At 43.9% G+C, this 16,236-nt stretch overlaps 1 protein-coding gene across 1 annotated transcript in view; it reads left to right on the top strand.

The window, feature by feature from the left end:
* The first annotated feature begins 501 nt into the window (after positions 1-501).
* The window catches only part of ANKS6 (ankyrin repeat and sterile alpha motif domain containing 6), a 43,274-nt gene continuing 27,539 nt past the window's right edge, over positions 502-16,236 (top strand). The window contains exons 1-4 of the mRNA XM_082479096.1: positions 502-907; positions 4,083-4,582; positions 7,377-7,421; positions 11,612-11,816. Coding sequence (XP_082335222.1) covers positions 561-907; positions 4,083-4,582; positions 7,377-7,421; positions 11,612-11,816 — 1,097 coding nt within the window. The 5' untranslated portion in view covers positions 502-560. The remainder of the gene's footprint in view (positions 908-4,082; positions 4,583-7,376; positions 7,422-11,611; positions 11,817-16,236) is intronic.

Raw genomic sequence — 16,236 nt, 5'->3', positions numbered from 1 at the left:
GGGCTGACAGAGAGGGACCGTGCTGGGCTGTAGAAACCATATTACAAAGCAGAGAAAAAAGGGATTGTTGTGTCAGGTGAGAGAAAATAAGCCCGAAGGCGAACAAGCCCTATAGCAAAGGTTTGCTGCGGTGACCTCAGGGCAGAACACTACACCACAGCGGGGTCAGTAATGGCAGCAGGAACACGGCGGCAGCCCAGAAGCGAGAGGGTGACAGAAAACACCTGTGGAAGGGGGCTGGAGCCGCGGTGACCCAAGGCGAGGAGGGGTGACACAGTGGGGCCAGGGGAAGGCGGCCCGGCGGGGAGAGGCGCGCAGGCCCCCGGGCCGGGCAGCCCCTTGCCGGCTCCGAGGAGCGCGGTGTGCGGCCCAGGCCCGGCTTCCCCTCCCCGCCGTGCGAAAGCTGCCGGAGCTCTGCGGCCGCCCTCCGCCGGCCTCCTCCCGCCGGCGGAGTCCCCTCCTCCCCGCCGCCGCCGCCTTCCCGGCGGCCGCCGAGCCACCGCCGGCGGCGGGGGCGGTGGCGGGCGGCCGAGCTGGTCGGGGCTCGCTGGCCGCTGCCCATGGGGGAGTGCGGGGTGCCCCCCCAGGTCCAGCTCTTCCTCCGCGCCTGCGAGCAGGGCGACTGCGAGACCGCCCGGCGCCTCTTAGGGCTACCCGGCGGCGGCGACCCGGCCGCCCCCTCCTCCTCCTGCGGTACCGAGGAGGCGGCGGTGGAGCCCCGCGGCGAAGCGTCCGCCCCGCCGGCCGCCGCCGTGCCCGTGGACTGCACCGACGAGGCTGGCAACACCGGGCTGCAGTTCGCCGCCGCCGGGGGACACGAGCAGCTGGTGCGGTTCCTGCTGCGGAAGGGGGCCTCGGTACAGAGCAGGAACCATTACGGATGGAGCCCCCTCATGCAGGCGGCCAGGTAGGGTAGGGGGGATCGAGGTCTTCGACCGCCGTCCCGCCTCACCGGGGGGCACCGGCCTAGTCAGCGGCAGGGCGGCTACCGCGCCGGCGGCAGACCCGGGGCGGGGAAGGGAGGGCCGCCGAGGCTGCGCCTCGGCGGCCCTCCCTTCCCCGCCCCGGGTCTGCCGCCGGCGCTCAGCCCTTTCTCGTTCTCCAAATCCCGCTGCCCAGGCCGGGGGAGGGCGCCCGGGAGCGCTGCGGGGGTGGGGTGGTGGTTGTCCCAGGCGAGTTCATCGTGTGTGAAGGCGGGCGGGGAGGCGCCATGTTGTAGGCCGCGGTGGGTCATCGGTTGATGTAGTTATCCCCGGGGGGAATCGGCTGTTGGGTTCCCCGGAGGGGGGTGGGGGGGTGAGGAGGGGTTGTAGGATTTAAATTTGGGTAAGTAGCATGCTGGGGCGTTAGATTTTTCCCTGTCCTTGTTAATGGTGTGGTGATTGGAGCTGCGCATGCTGTGTCTTGGGTAAAACCAGTGCAGAACTGTAGTCGGAGGTAAACTGGATGTGAAAACGCTCCTGTTTCCTTCTGTGGAAATAAGATAGGTGCGCAACCTTACTTCGTTTTCTGACATTTTTACTTTTTGGCACGTGTCTATCTTGTCTACCTGTTGAAAACTGACCTCTGACATAAAACATTCTGAAGCAAACAAGAAATAATTCATTTCACTTGGCTTTTTCGTATCTTCTTAAATGGCTCGCCGGAGGATATAGAAAACTATTGCTGAGGTTTTTTAATGACAAAACTGGATTGCTTTCTGCATCAGTGACGCTGTGCTTCGTGTAACCCACTGCTGGGTTGTAGGAGGTTCCCGTATGGCGCTTATCTTTATATATACAACTACCCTCTGGGTTTACGGACGTGTTTTGCAAGGTTGGAGGGCAGTATTTTCCTGTAATAACTGAATGTTTAATTGAGAGGATAAATGTTTTTGGGGCTTGTTTTTTTTTTTTCTTGTTTCATAACATTAAAATACATGGAAGAAAAGAGTCTGTTTCAAAGTCAACATTTCTCGTTTCAGTTAAAGCCCATAGAAAGTTCCCAAAGAATGAGTCACACAGCTGGTTTCCCAGTAAGAACAAGGAAGACAAGGTTCAACAATGTTGTTATTTTATGAAGGTTAAGAAAGGGAAAAAAAGTTGCAGAAACATTCTTAGATTTTTTTTTCCCCTTAATGAAAACCGTACGCTTATTCTCTAAAAACAATAAACTCAAATCAGTATAGCCCTCTCACTGTTTTAAAGAAATTGCTTGCTGCCATTTGAAAAGTACTGTAGATATCATTGAAACCTGCAGAGAAAGCTTAAAGTGGAAGAGCACGTTTCTTTTTTCTTTTTAATGGATAACCAAAAAGGAAACAGTGTTTGTACAAACACAGGTTTCAGACTATGCACATGTTTAATTTTCCGGCTGTGGTTAGTCCTGTTGAAATTGGACAGGAGATAGCATATATGCATAAAATTAATCATGTGTACAGTGGTTGCAGGCTCTACTGAGGTGACGCAGTGAAGGCTACCAGGATAGACCTAGGGACTAGACAGGCCCTGGAGACTTCCTTCTGCAGCTATGTACGTTCTGAAAGTAAACTAGGGAGTTTTGGTCTCCTGTCTGCTGTTAGTGGTTAGTAGCATTCTTCGGGATTTCCTCAATTAATATTTCCTTTGCTGCAGTGTACAAAGGCTGCTTTCAGGATGAAAGCTTGATTGTGTTAAACGCTGCTCAAGCATATAGAAATGCATGATATCTGCAACAAAAGCACAGAAGTACACATCATGTCAATGCATTATGTGGGATATGTGGGATAGCTGAGCTGAACAACAGTAAAGGGTTTCCATTTTCTCATGGTTAAGTAGCTGGTTGGGTGCGTGGCATGCATGATTGTCGTTTGCTTACTGACAAACAACAAGAGCCTCTGATAGTCAAGTTGTGTTAAAGCTGGGTTACCGGTGAAACTGGTGTCAGAGTTCGATACTATGATGAAGTTCTTAAGGATATTCCACACAAGAAGTGTTTAATGCTTTAATACCAAGTTCCCTTATTGGAAGATATTTGATGTTACACAGAAATTTGATTTAGCCTAGTGATACAGCAATCTCCAGAAATTGTAACACAAGCACGTAACATAGGAACTGCAGCACACAGTTGAACCACAAAACAAACAGCATGCCCGTTACCAGAACCTATATGCTCAACATCATGATGTTGGGCGTCCCCAGTTGCCGGGACGGAACATGTCGCTGGAAGCCAGCTCAAGCCCCCTGCTCTCTTCAAAATTTCTTTCATTGATTGCTCAGTTTTGGTGCTCTGTGTTTGGATGAGCTGTGCAGACACTTCCCCCATGCTGGTCTGGCTAACTCAGAAAGATAATACTTCCTATTGATTGTTTTATGGAAGGCCATTTGCACAGCTAGTTGTCCCACTCTGCTGATACAGCCGTTCCTCTAAAATGAAAGCCACCTTCTGCTCCCCTTTGTGTGGAGAGAAGTTCAGCTTTCTTTACAACAGCTGTTGCCACTCACTATTTTCTTTATTGGCATGTGCCTGTATTCTCTGAGCCTTCTTCCATTGTGGGTGTTTGTTGATGGTTCACAACTGGGAAGCAAGGGATGATGCAAATACAGAAGATTGGCTATCCAGTTGATAAAATGGTCTTTTTTTCCCCCTACTTTAGCATTGACTCTGAAGTTTTTACTTTACTTTTTCAATAGCAATGAGGGTACTTAACTAAGATAGTTGCAAGCAAACTGGCTTTGATTCCTGATTGTGATACAGGCCTGGATATAAGAGGATGAAAGTGACTCTGTGGTTTATGGAAGTTAGGTGTTGATGTTGTGCAGTTGTAAATGAGGCTACCACATTGCTGCTTTGACCAGATCATCCTCTAAAATAGGTGCCTGGTTTATGAGCATGGTCACTGGTACATGTGGAATGGTTTAGTTTACAGTCCTCAGCTGTTGATTGCTCCCCTCCAGTAAGGTCACCACTGTCACGTTCAGTGATGTGTGCATGATCTCATGTAGCGTATTAGTCAATAGGCCAATTTGGTAGCAAAGTTTTCCATGTTCAGAGTATGTTGGTTTTCTTTGAGAAGCCTCTGCCATCCAAGGTGTTAATTCTCCTCCTTATCTCTTTCTCTCAAGGTTTGGACATCTAAGTGTGGCTCACATCTTGCTGGAGAATGGTGCTGATCTCAATGCACAGAACAAGTTAGGAGCCAGTGTCCTTACAATGGCCTCCAGAGGTGGCCACGTCAGCATGGTGAAATTATTGCTGGAATCTGGCGCTTTTGTAGACAATTATGACCATTTTAGCACAAACGTACTTAACAGCAGCAGAGACGACCTCCCTGATATCACTCCACTAATGGCAGCTGCTCAGCATGGACATGAGGCGGTGGTACATCTGTTACTAGATTGGGGAGCTGACTGTAATTACGCTGTGAAGACTATGGGCTGGAGTCCTTTAATGCTGGCAGCTGTTAGTGGAAAGGTGAGCTTGGCACAGCAGCTCATGGAGAAAGGTGCCAATCCTGATCACCTAAATGTACTACATAAAACACCTTTTGAAATCTCTGTTGGCTTCAAACACAAAGACATGAAGGACTACCTGGAATCTCTCACAACGATCAGACCCCAGGCAGGTATGGAGCATTAGTTTTTTATTTCACTTTCTTGAAATTTTGATTGCATATTTAGAAATTGAAGGGGTTATTTTGTATGTACACCATGTTCTTTACAATTTGTGTCTAGACTCTTTTGAAAATGTTGGAGTAGGTACACCTACCTCGGGTGAGGCAGGAACACCCAACTTCAGCAGATTTCCTCCATGTTAGTGTGATAAGATTCCTGTCCTGTGATAAAAATCATGTGAAACATTTTAAAAGGTTTTCATGTTTTAAATTTATTTTTGCTTTTAAAACACATTTAGGGAGCAAATTACAAAGGCCTACTTGAAATGGCACTAAAGAAGAGACATCAAAAACAGAATAGGATATCAAAGAAAGGATATCGCAGACTCAAAGAAATCCTAAAAGATAAAAAAATCTAGAAAACCTGCCTTGTAAGGAAAGGCGTCAATAAGTCATTTCAGAAACTGAGACCTTGTTCTGTATGTGTCTGTTTAGGGACACTTTTCAAGGTATTTGTGCTTTATGATGCAGACCAGTGCTGGGAGATGCTTAACAAGAAGGTTTAGAAGAGCTGCATCTGGATTTTCCAGCTGTGGAGTATTTACTATGAAATCTAAGGATGTGGCTAGCACTAGAAAGAACCTTTTCCAGATGCTACCACCCATCCAACCATGGTGGCAGAAAGCCTGTAGGGTAGGATAGTCCACGCTAAGCTCTCTGCCACTTGTGATACCTGAATAGGCTTATTTAAATCTTACCTAATTATGTCTGTATTACACTGCCATGTGGAATGTCTGCAATCCCCCACATTGTTAATATTTAATTAAATTTGGTGTCATTCCTACAGGTCAAGCTTCCCTTATACTTTTAGAAGCAAGGGCAAAAATCTGACATTTCTTTCTGCTTCAGAGTAGGTGTTAACTTAGTCAGATGTTGACTCATAGGTTAAGTTGGAGCTAGGGCTTTCACACAGCCATGCTACCAGACAGAACTGGCTCACTGTAGACGTTTGCTCATGACCAGTCTCTGAGGAATAGACATCAATTGATTACAGTATGCAGAGAGACATCTCTACAGTACATACAGTATGAAGACATCTGTGGGATTCGCTAGTGCAGCACTTTATACCTTGCCCGTGTGTTTGCACATACAGAACATATGTGCAGGCAGAGTTGGCCTGATGAGTTTTGAAAGTCTTTTGTAGTCATACGACTTAAAGTATTGAAGAAGTCTGTTTAAGATAGGAGGTTGGAGTTGCGTTGAAGCAGGTGATTGTTCCTGTCACCTCTGCTGATGGGGAGTTTCTATCAGCAGAAGGGTGGTAACTAATTGGGGCAGAGAGAGGGATAAAAATATTAAGCCTCCACACAAATTCCTGCATTGGTTTTTGACCATGGCTTCAGTCTCCTCTTAGCACCGGAGTCTTATATATCCTGGGAAGAAAGAAGATCCTTTCTCTCATATGGAAGGCAGTAGAAAAGGAACTTGTCTTCTGATCCATTGCCATAGATAGGGCAAATTGCCTCCCAAAAGAAAACAACTCTCTTCTCAGGGCTGTTTTCAGTAACAAATTCAAAATTACCTGAAATGGCTTGGGTGTTGCCTGTGTTCTGTCCCTGTTCTTGCTTCAGCTTACTTGGATGTTAGTCCTTCCTTCTGGCATCTCCTGCTCCCTGAGGCTGCTTCTCTTCCAAGCTTTTCACATGCCAAGTATGGAGTCCTTTCCTAAACTAATCTTTTGAAATCTGTTTTCCAATGGTGAGATCATACACAGTTCCTTCTGTAAGATCAGTTTCTGAACCAGGAGAAAATACAGGACCTACGCCTCTCTTTCCCAGTCTTAAAATAAGAGTTTCTTATGTTTTTGGGGGGCTTTCTAAGAAATGCTTTTGTTCAGCATTTTTAAATTACTTAATTTGGAGTCAAGCTGTGAACATTAACCTTTTTCTTTATTGTCATAAAAACAGCAGAATTGGGCTCAGGAAATCTCTCAACATCCCGTTGGTTTTCCTAAAATCTTTTTACCCCATTGGTTCTGTAGTGTCAGTAATGCTTTGGAAGATGGAGGAGGATATATTTTTCTGGCTTGAGTAGAAGGTGCAAAATATGTCACTATTCTTTCCTCATGTTACATAGTGTCAGGATTTTCAAAGTACTTTGAAGGCATGTTGAAGGAAAGGTCCTTCACTTGAAATACTAAAATTTGTAATAATAACAGTTCTTATTATGGGGATGATCATCTGGGAGCTGAAGGATATTCTGTTAATGCACAAATAGCAAGCTGTGTAGTTAAATCATTGCTATTATTTTTGTGACCTTCACAAATTAACATAGCAACACTGAAGAGGAAATAAAAATGGGACATCTTGTAAAACTCTTTTTGAGTCACCTTTCAAAATAATCCCATACTCTTTGAATGTTTGCTGTTGTACAGAGGATTACACCAGACTGCAGAACCATACTGTGGTTCTTTAATTGATATTCTAGTCTTCCAGACAGGAAACACAAAAGTTTCCAAATACAATTTCCTGATAGAGAATGGAAGTTAAAAGGCAAAAGCCTGTTCTGGTGCATTATTATAGTTTGTAGTTTTAACTCTGCGCAGAGAACCGTACAGGTGAGTCATTCTTCCCAAAGGGAATAGAAAGGTTATCAGTGCTTTCTTTGTTCTTAATAAATGTATGTCCAAACATACATTTTATAGTACCTTTATGTAAATTTTTTAATTAGTTTTTGCTATAAAAAATTTACTAGAAATTTTTGCTTTTTTAATGATTGCTAATAAAAATATTTATGTTTCTTCCAGATACAGAAAAGAGGCAGCCTGATGTCTTTCATGCTTTGAAATTGGGTAAGTACTGATAGGACTCTTCTACCACATCTGGTTCTTGTAGCTTCAGAGCGTTTGTTTGTTAACATGGGAAGCCGAGATGTGTTCTGTTTTTACACAACTTTGGTTATTTCCTTATTTTTCTTTTCATTTAAAAAATACATTTATTTCTGTAGTTTATATTTATTTCTCTTCACATTCCAATATAAGAAAATCTGGTTCCAATATAAGAAAACTCTTGGTTGTGCGTGTCATGCCGAAATGGTGTAATTTAGTAGTTCTAGTGTTTCCAAGGCCATGCTACCTTTAATATGATGGGGTTTTTTTCCTTCTTGGTAAACTTGTAAGTATGAAAACAAAAGTGCTAAGTGGTGCAAAAAACTATGCTGACCTCTACTCCGTATTAGCATTGTAATTGCTCTTTAAAGTTGCTTCAAGAAAAGAATAAGTGTCTCAGATCTTTCATGTACTTTCATGAGCAACAGTGACTTTCATGAGCACACAACTGCTAAAATTGTTCCATGGCAAACAGAAAGAGTGAGTGCCATCCTGTTGATTTAAATTTCATCCAGATTCTGCTGGGTTACACCCGTGGTGGATGGCAAACTGCTTTCTGGTTACCTATTTTCCTGGATCTTCCAGCATAGGAAAAGTGCTGAAATGATGGGTTTGGCTTGAGGCTTGCTATCTGATGGCTTTGGCATGGGAAACAGGACTATTCACTTTTTTTCTGAGGTTCCTGATAGTGTCACTGGTCAGAAAACTCTGCACTGTTTGCTATGTCTTTGGCTGGTTAGAGAGATTCAGTACTTGAACCTTATCTTACTACTGTTCTTACAATCGGTATTTTGCCATTTAAATATATTTTCAGCTATTAGCACATTTTCAGCTAATAGCACATTTAGCCTATTGCTAGCAGCCCTAGCTGTATAGACAGTCAGAAAAAAATAGTCAGCCATAAAGAAAAGTTCCTGATAGATCTATTGATTTAAATTTTTTTTTCAAATATTGGAAGATGTCATTCTCATGTGAAATTAAATCTTATGTCCAGTGAAGTCATGAGAGATGTCCCATGAGACCTAAGAGGTTTGTTTCTTGTCCAGTCAGCCTGCCCTCACTTGGGACTAAGATGCCCCAAACAATGAGGAAACATTGGTAATACAGCCTTGTGCATTGCAGTGGACCTAATAATCCTTACTAGGGCTGTCTTTCTGTGTCTGTGGCATAGAAAATCTAGTCATAGTGCACTGAAAGCTGGCACTACCCCTTCTGGCTGTGATAGGTACATACAGAGTAAGTGAGCTTTAGGATTGAGCACAACTGCCTCTCATTTCAGCTTTTTTGTCCATGTACCCATTCCTGACTGTAACATAATCATGAAGTCTTTGGTGTGGTTCACCTTGCTTTCAACAAGGAACTGCAATCTGAAAAGAGCTCTGAGTCAGCTACTTTCACAGTTTCTGATGGATTTTTAGATCTTTTTTTATTATTATTATTTGTAAATTAATGATTTTTGTGAAGGAAAGTGCCATTTTTCCCAACATCTGTCCAAATGCATCTGTCCACAATGCATCTTTAAATTGACAATTATCTTCCAAGTTTTATTGTTACCGCATTCCTGTTGAAAAGTTAGAGGTGTGTTTTAAATGGTCAAGCCTGGCCTTAGTGTTCAGATCTCATCCTGGGTTTGGTACAGCAGTTTAACAGTTGCTTTTCAATTAACCATCATAAGCCACTGTCTCAGGAACTTTATGGCTTTTCAGGCTTCCAGAACTAGAAATAGACAGACATGATAGTGGACAAGAAAGAGGTGATAGGTAGCACTACTGGGAGCTCTCTCTCTGTCTCTCTCTCTCTCACACGTAAGCTACTGTCCTGGTTTCAGCTGGGATAGGGTTAATTTTCTTTCCAGTAACTGCTGTGCTTTGGATTTAGTATGAGAATAGTGTTGATAACACACCAATATTTTGGTTGGTGCTAAGCGGTCGAGGTCTTTTCAGCTTCTCATACTGGCCTGCCAGGAAGAAGGTGGGAGGCACCCAAGAAGCTGGGAGGGGACAGCTGACCCCAACTGACCAAAGGGATATTCCATACCATTTGATGTCATGCTCAGCATATAAAGCTGGGGGAAGAAGAGGGAAGGGGGAGGGCATTCAAATTTATGGCATTTGTCTTCCCAAGTAACTGTCACGCATGATGGAGCCCTGGAGATGGCTGAACACCTGCCTGCTCATGGGAAGTAGTGAATTAATTCCTTGTTTTACTTTGCTTGTGTGCACAGCTTTTGCTTTACTTACTAAACTGTCTTTATCTCAAGCCACAAGTTTTCTCACTTTTTTGATTCTCTCCTCCATCCCACTGTGGAGGAAGTGAGCAAGCAGCTGTGTGGTGCTTAGTTGCTGGATGGGGTTAAACCATGACGGCTACCAAAACCTCTTCCAAGGAAGGCCTCAGGTCTGTTACGTTTTAGAGAATTCAGCTGCCCTTCTTGTACCCCCGCGACTTTTAGTTTGAGATTTATAAATGTTAGTGCTGGGTTGGAGGGAGTCTTATGAGGGGAGCCAAATGAATACTGGTCAGCATACTCCTTTTGTTTTTTTCTGAAGTACTTTGCTATGGGTGGCAGCACCATTAAAAAAACAACTCACTAGTTTAAGAAGTGATCAAGCCAGAGTTCAAAGTCAATTCTGGAGTCTCTGTAGGTTCCAGGGTTTCTGTTTAACAAAGTCTGTGATGCAGATCTGTGTTAAAAAAGCCACCTGCTGTCTTTTACTTAATTGAGACATACAAAAGCACAGAACTACTTTTTTTATCTTTCCTGTTCCAAGAAATTAGATGAGTTGCATGGATGGGTGTTAGTTTCAGTGAGCACATTCAAGTGCCTGCAGGGGTTGTCTGGGATTCTGACTGACTTTCCAAGGAAAATGTTCGTGCTTGTGATTGAGTTGAAGGCAGCTTGTGTCATGAAGCAGTTTACCATCTGAAGGTTTTTTTTTTAAAGGTGAGAGTTTTTCCATTTGCATGGCAGTTGATTTGCTGTTTCTTGCCTCTGTTCCTACGGTGTCACATATTCAGTCACAGAGAATTTTTTTCCTCTTCTTCTTTTCCTTTTCCTTTTCTTCTTCCCTGCTTTTGCCTGCCATATGTCATCAAAAAAGTAAGGGAGCTGGGTGAGCTTAAGTTCTCTGCTTAAGATGACCCTGACTGCCTCATAAATTTGTAAAAAGTGCTTGTTCCTACCTTTATTATTATTTAGAAAAAAAATCCACAACGTGGTTAAAATATGTTCAGTAGCATATTTTGTACTGCTTTTCATAACCTAGACAAGAACTTGGTGGCTACCAGCCTCTTTATGTGGAAACTTGAATGTTAGGTTCGCTTGTAAAGAACTGGAAAGATGATAAGAATAATGCATTACTCTTGAGCAAGGAAAAGGGAAGTTTTGCATTAGAGATTTAGTTTAAATATTGGAGGCAGAGTTAAAAAAAAACCTTCTGAATATAAGAAAGTTGAGCGCTGGCATAGATTAATTCCTTGGGAGGTTGTGGAATGGTATCAGTAGAAGTTTTTAGAATCAGTGAACCACCTTTGTAAGAGGAATTTATGTGTCAGTGTGACATAGGGTGTTGTTCTATCTGCTTAAGGCAAGGATGGCCACAACCACCTTTCAGAATGCCTTTGTACCCAGTCTCTTTGTTTCTGAAATTTTTGCTTTCTGTGATTTCAGCCTATGGAGATGCAACAGGGATCTTCACCCTGCTGAAGGGCAAATCATGGTGTCTCAGCATCATCAGTTTTCCTTGCATGACATCATCTTATGGGAATTTAATAGAAATATTCCCTACTTTTGTCTTCATACGTGGGATGCACTGCATTTTCTACAGCCTTTATAGCTTAGTAGTTAATGTCAGAAAATGATTCTTGGAATGGGGTTGTACTATAATTTTACAGGTAGGGAAAAATGAGGGAAAACAGTGCTTCATGCTTACGCCACGGTTTTATGTAGCCCAGGGAGGTGTACTGATCAACTAAAAGACCGAAGTTCAATACAAATATTTAGCTTTAGTGTTGCATTTGCTTTAGTACTTTATTTTTTCTGTTTTAATTCCGCGAAATGTAGACCAATATCAGCAAATCAAAATACATATGAATTCAGTGGCTAAGCACTCCTCTGATGCTCATGTGGATTATGTTTTATCACTGTTTTACAGGAAACTTTCAGCTGGTTAAAGAGATCATTGATGAAGACCCATGTCAGGTCAATATTACCAATGTTGATGGTGCTTCTCCATTAATGATTGCAGCCGTAACTGGACAGCTGCCCCTTGTTCAGCTTCTTGTTGAGAAAAATGCTGATATTGACAAACAGGATAATGTTCATGGCTGGACAGCACTAATGCAGGCCACGTACCATGGGTAAGATACATGCTGTCTTTTTGTCTAGCAGTAAAGAAGATTCATTCGTCTTATGTCCCAATAGAAAAAAAATCTTTTTGATACTGACTCTGGAATCAGAGGAGTCTTACAAGAAATTGAGAGACTTGTGGCATCAGTTTTTCATGACTCTTTCACTGCACTCCACTTTTCAGAGCAGACCTGGATGGCATTTGTATTTCAGAATGAGTGGCACATTTGGGAACTTGAATCTTGCTCAGTAAGTGCTAGGAACATGGGTGCTCCAGGCAGGCACTAGGAGCTTTAGTGCAGATTCCAACTTCCATCCTTCGATGTTTTTTAGTGTTTTGTAAGAGAGTATCACCCTGTGCCAGGGTTGTAGGCCTACATCAAGTTGTGAAACTTCAAGGCAATCACCCTTGTATGTGCCTTATTATCTAGTCTTAAACCCATTCTTATGTTCCTCTATTCAGCCTTTAGTTTTCATTGAGTTTTCTGAAATGTGCCCACTGGAGAATTGATTGTCATTTTCTCTAAAGCTACGTTACAAATGCAGGTAGACGCTTAAAGAGTCAGACCCCAGAAATTAGCCTGGTACTTCCCATGTGATCTCTGTCATATACTTGGCATTGTCAGAATACAGGATATTCAGTTTAGGAAGGTGAACTTTTCTCCATTTTTGTAGACGAGGCCCTCATGGAGGTGAAGATTCACTTCACTGTCTGGTAATGCTTATGTTATGTACAAATGCAGATATTCTGCTCCAGCTTTTATCTTTATTCAACAAATCTCATTGGACTATGAAAGTGTGACAAAGGGGAAGAATAGGAGGTCAGGTTGTCATTGCGTTGTGAAAATTTTCTGAAGTAGTTCCTGGGACCTGCATAAGATGGTCCACATGTAGGTACTTTGCTTGGCAGAGTACCATGTGATAAAGCCCTGGGGGGAAGAGGGATATTCAAGGATCACCTCCTCTAAGCTCAGGGAGTGATGTATCCCAACAAAGAAGAAGTCGGGCAAAAATGCCAGGAAGCCTGCATGCATGAACAAGGAGCTCCTGAACAAACTCAAAACAGAAAAAAGAAGCCTACAGAGGGTAGAAGCCAGGACAGGTAGCCTGTCTGAGCAGCCGGGGATTAGGTTAGGAAAGCTAAAGCCCAGGTAGAGTTAAATCTGGCCAGGGATGTCAACGGCAACAAGAAAAGCTTCTACAGGAACATCAGTGATAAAAGGAAGACTAGGTAGAATGTGGGCCCTCTGGAAGGAAACAGACCTGGTTGCCTGGGATATGGAGAAGGCTGAGGTACTCAATGACTTTTTTGCCTCATTCTTTGCCAGCAAGTGCTCTAGTCACACTGCCCAAGTTGCAAAGGGTAAAGGCAGGGACTTGGAGAGTTAGGTGCTGCCTGCTGTAGGAGAAGATCAGGTTTGAGACCATCTGAGGAACGTGAAGGTGCACAAATCCATGGGACCTGATGAGATACATCCTCATGTCCCAAGGGAACTGGCGAATGAATGAAGTTGCTAAGCCACTATCCATCATGTCTGAGAAGTCGTGTCAGTCCAGTGAAGTTTCTGCCAACTGGAAAAGCGGAAACATAACCCTATTTTTAAAAAGGGGGAAAAAAAAAAGACCTGGGGAACTACAGGCCGGTCAGTCTCACCTTTGTGCCTGGCAAGATCATGGAAACTGTGCTAAGGCACATGGAAAATAAGGAGGTGATCAATGACAGCCAGCATGGCTTTACTAAAGGCAAATCATGTCTGACAAATTTGATGCCCTTCTACAATGGGGTTACAACTTTGATGGATAAGGGAAGAGCAACTGATATCATCTGTCTGGATTTGTGCAAGGCATTGGACACTGTCCCACACAACATCCTTGTTTCTAAATTGAAGAGACATAGATTTAATGGATGGACCACTTGGTGGATAAGGAATTAGCTGGATGGCCACGCTCAAAGAGCTGTGGTCAACATCTCCATGTCCAAGTGGCAACCAGTGATGAGCGGTGTTTCTCAGGGGTTGGTACCGGGACTGGTGCTGTTTAACATCTTTGTTGGTGATATGGGCAGTGGGACTAAGTGCATCCTCAGCAAGTTTGCTGAGAACACCAAGCTGTGTGGAGTGGTCGACGTGCTGGATGGAAGCAATGCCATCCAGAGGGACCTGGACAGGCTGGAGAGGTGGACCCATGCAAACCTCATGAAGTTCAACAAGGCCAAGTGCAAGGTCCTGCATGTGGCTTGGGGCAATCCCAAGCACAAACACAGACTGGGCAGATAATGGATTGAGAGCAGCTCTGAGGAGGACTTGGGGGTGTTGGTTGATGCGAAGCTCAACATGAGCTGGCAATGTGCGCTTGCAGCCCAGAAAGCCAACTGCATCCTGGGCTGCATGAAAAGAAGTGTAACCAGCAGGTTGAGAGAGGTGATTCTGCCTCTCTACTTGGTACCTGTAATACTGTGTCCAACTCTAGGGCCCCCAACATAAGAAGGACATGGACCTGTTGGAGAGAGTCCAGAGGAGGGCCATGAAGATGATCAGAGGGCTGGAGCACCTCTCGTATGAAGACAGGCTGAGAGAGTTGGGGTCATTCAACCTGGAGAAAAGGCTCCAGGGAGACCCTGTAGCAGTCTTCTAGTACCTAAAGGGGGTCTACAGGAAAGATGGGGAGGAACTCTTTGTCAGGGAGTGTAGTGATAGGACAAGGGGTAATGGTTTTAAACTGGAAGATGGTAGATTTAGATTAGATATTAGGAAGAAATTTTTCACTGTGAGGGTGGTGAGACACTGGCACAGGTTGCCCAGAGGGGCTGTGGATGCTTCATCTCTGGAACCACTCAAGGGCAGGTTGGATGGGGCTTTGAGCAACCTGGTCTAGTGGGAGGTGTCCCTGGCCATGGCAGGGGGGTTGGAACTAGATGATCTTTAAGATCCCTTCCAACCCAAACCATTCTATGATTCTAAGATGAGATTCTCTGCTTCTTCACCGACACAGTACTGGTAGTAGCGATAGGCATTTCACAAAAGTGCCAGAAGATCAGTTTATCTGGTGCGGCCATTTTGCGTAACAGCAGCCACCCTGGTGCACAGATGGAATGGAAGCAGCCAGCAGCAAGTGATGTGCAGGGCGGCTGGCACGTCCCCTTGCCTTTACTCAGGCACTTCTCTTGTCTGTGGAAGTGCAGAGTGCAGCTGAGTGCTGCATGTGTTTAGATACTGCCCTTTCAGTTTCCTGGAGGACTGTGTTACGAAAATTCCCTTCCCTGTTATATTAATCCATCTTTATAGTATGAAAGTGTATTAATTTTTTTAATACACTTATTGTTTGAGGTAGTGGAATTTTATTGGAGACTTTGATATTATTCATACTTAAGTAAAACAAACTACAGAAGACCAGCTCAGTGGAAGGACCAGAAGGACATCTTATCCCTGGAAGTAAGGACTTGGCTTCTTGGAAGCTTAAGAGCTCTCCATGAAGGATAAAAGATACCCCTAGTCAACCAAGATAACAGCAGCATCATAGCTCCTCTTTGAGATCTTTGAAACCCTGTCAAATTCATAGCGAGAGTGACTCCAGGGACACATGGATGAAGAGACAAAACAGCAAGAATGCTGCAGAAATACAGTTGCTTTCCAAAGTTTTACTATGATTAGTAATCGATAGTGTGGATGTTGGTGATTAGTCAAATTGTGGTGTATCTAAATGCTTGAAAGGTACAAGAACCCTGTGTAAAACCACATTCAGTGTGCCCTGATTTGTCCGGGACACCTTATGTGCACGAATAAGTATTTACCCTTGTATCCTAGCTTCTCTCCTTGGCTGGCATGAGCCAGTTGCAAGTTTTCATAACAACTGGTAATCTTAACTTCTCAGAGCCTCACCTTACCCCTTCTCAGGACCAAGAGTGGTGTGGAGGGTCTCTGGTTTGAAGGACAGAGCAGACAAGGTCTGTGTGAGCGAGGGACACTAAAGGATTGTGTCTCTATGTGCCCTCAAGGTGCAGGACTGGAAAGCAGGATGAGGGGATGACACAGTTATAAAGAAGAGAAGAAAAGTAATGGGAAGTATGCAGACGAGCTGTGGTGGGGGTAAGCAGAATTTTTGTTAGAAGAGAGGAGGAACATTCCTCCTCCATTTTAGGTTGATTTTATCTGGAGTGAGTTCAGAAGTGAAAACTTTATTTGTACAATAAGAAGTAACACTCTGAAGTGGAGTGGCTGAGATCTGTTTGTCAGCTTCAGTATTAGAGTTTGCAGTCAGCTGTTGTTACTTAACATTTTTGTTCTTTGTTGCTTATGAGTGTCAGAGTTTGTTTTTATACGAGGTCAGTCTCTGCTCAAGAGGAGTTTTGTATTAAATGTATTTTTCCTAGCTTTGTTGTCTGTTTGCTTATTTTGTGGGCTGAAATGCAGTATTGTTTTTAACTCACAAGGC

This window comes from Vanellus vanellus (genome assembly GCF_965231255.1).
Source record: "Vanellus vanellus genome assembly, chromosome: 2".
Lineage (NCBI taxonomy): Eukaryota > Metazoa > Chordata > Aves > Charadriiformes > Charadriidae > Vanellus > Vanellus vanellus.
Note: the sequence above shows the minus strand (reverse complement) of the source record. Positions and strands in the feature narration are given on the sequence as shown.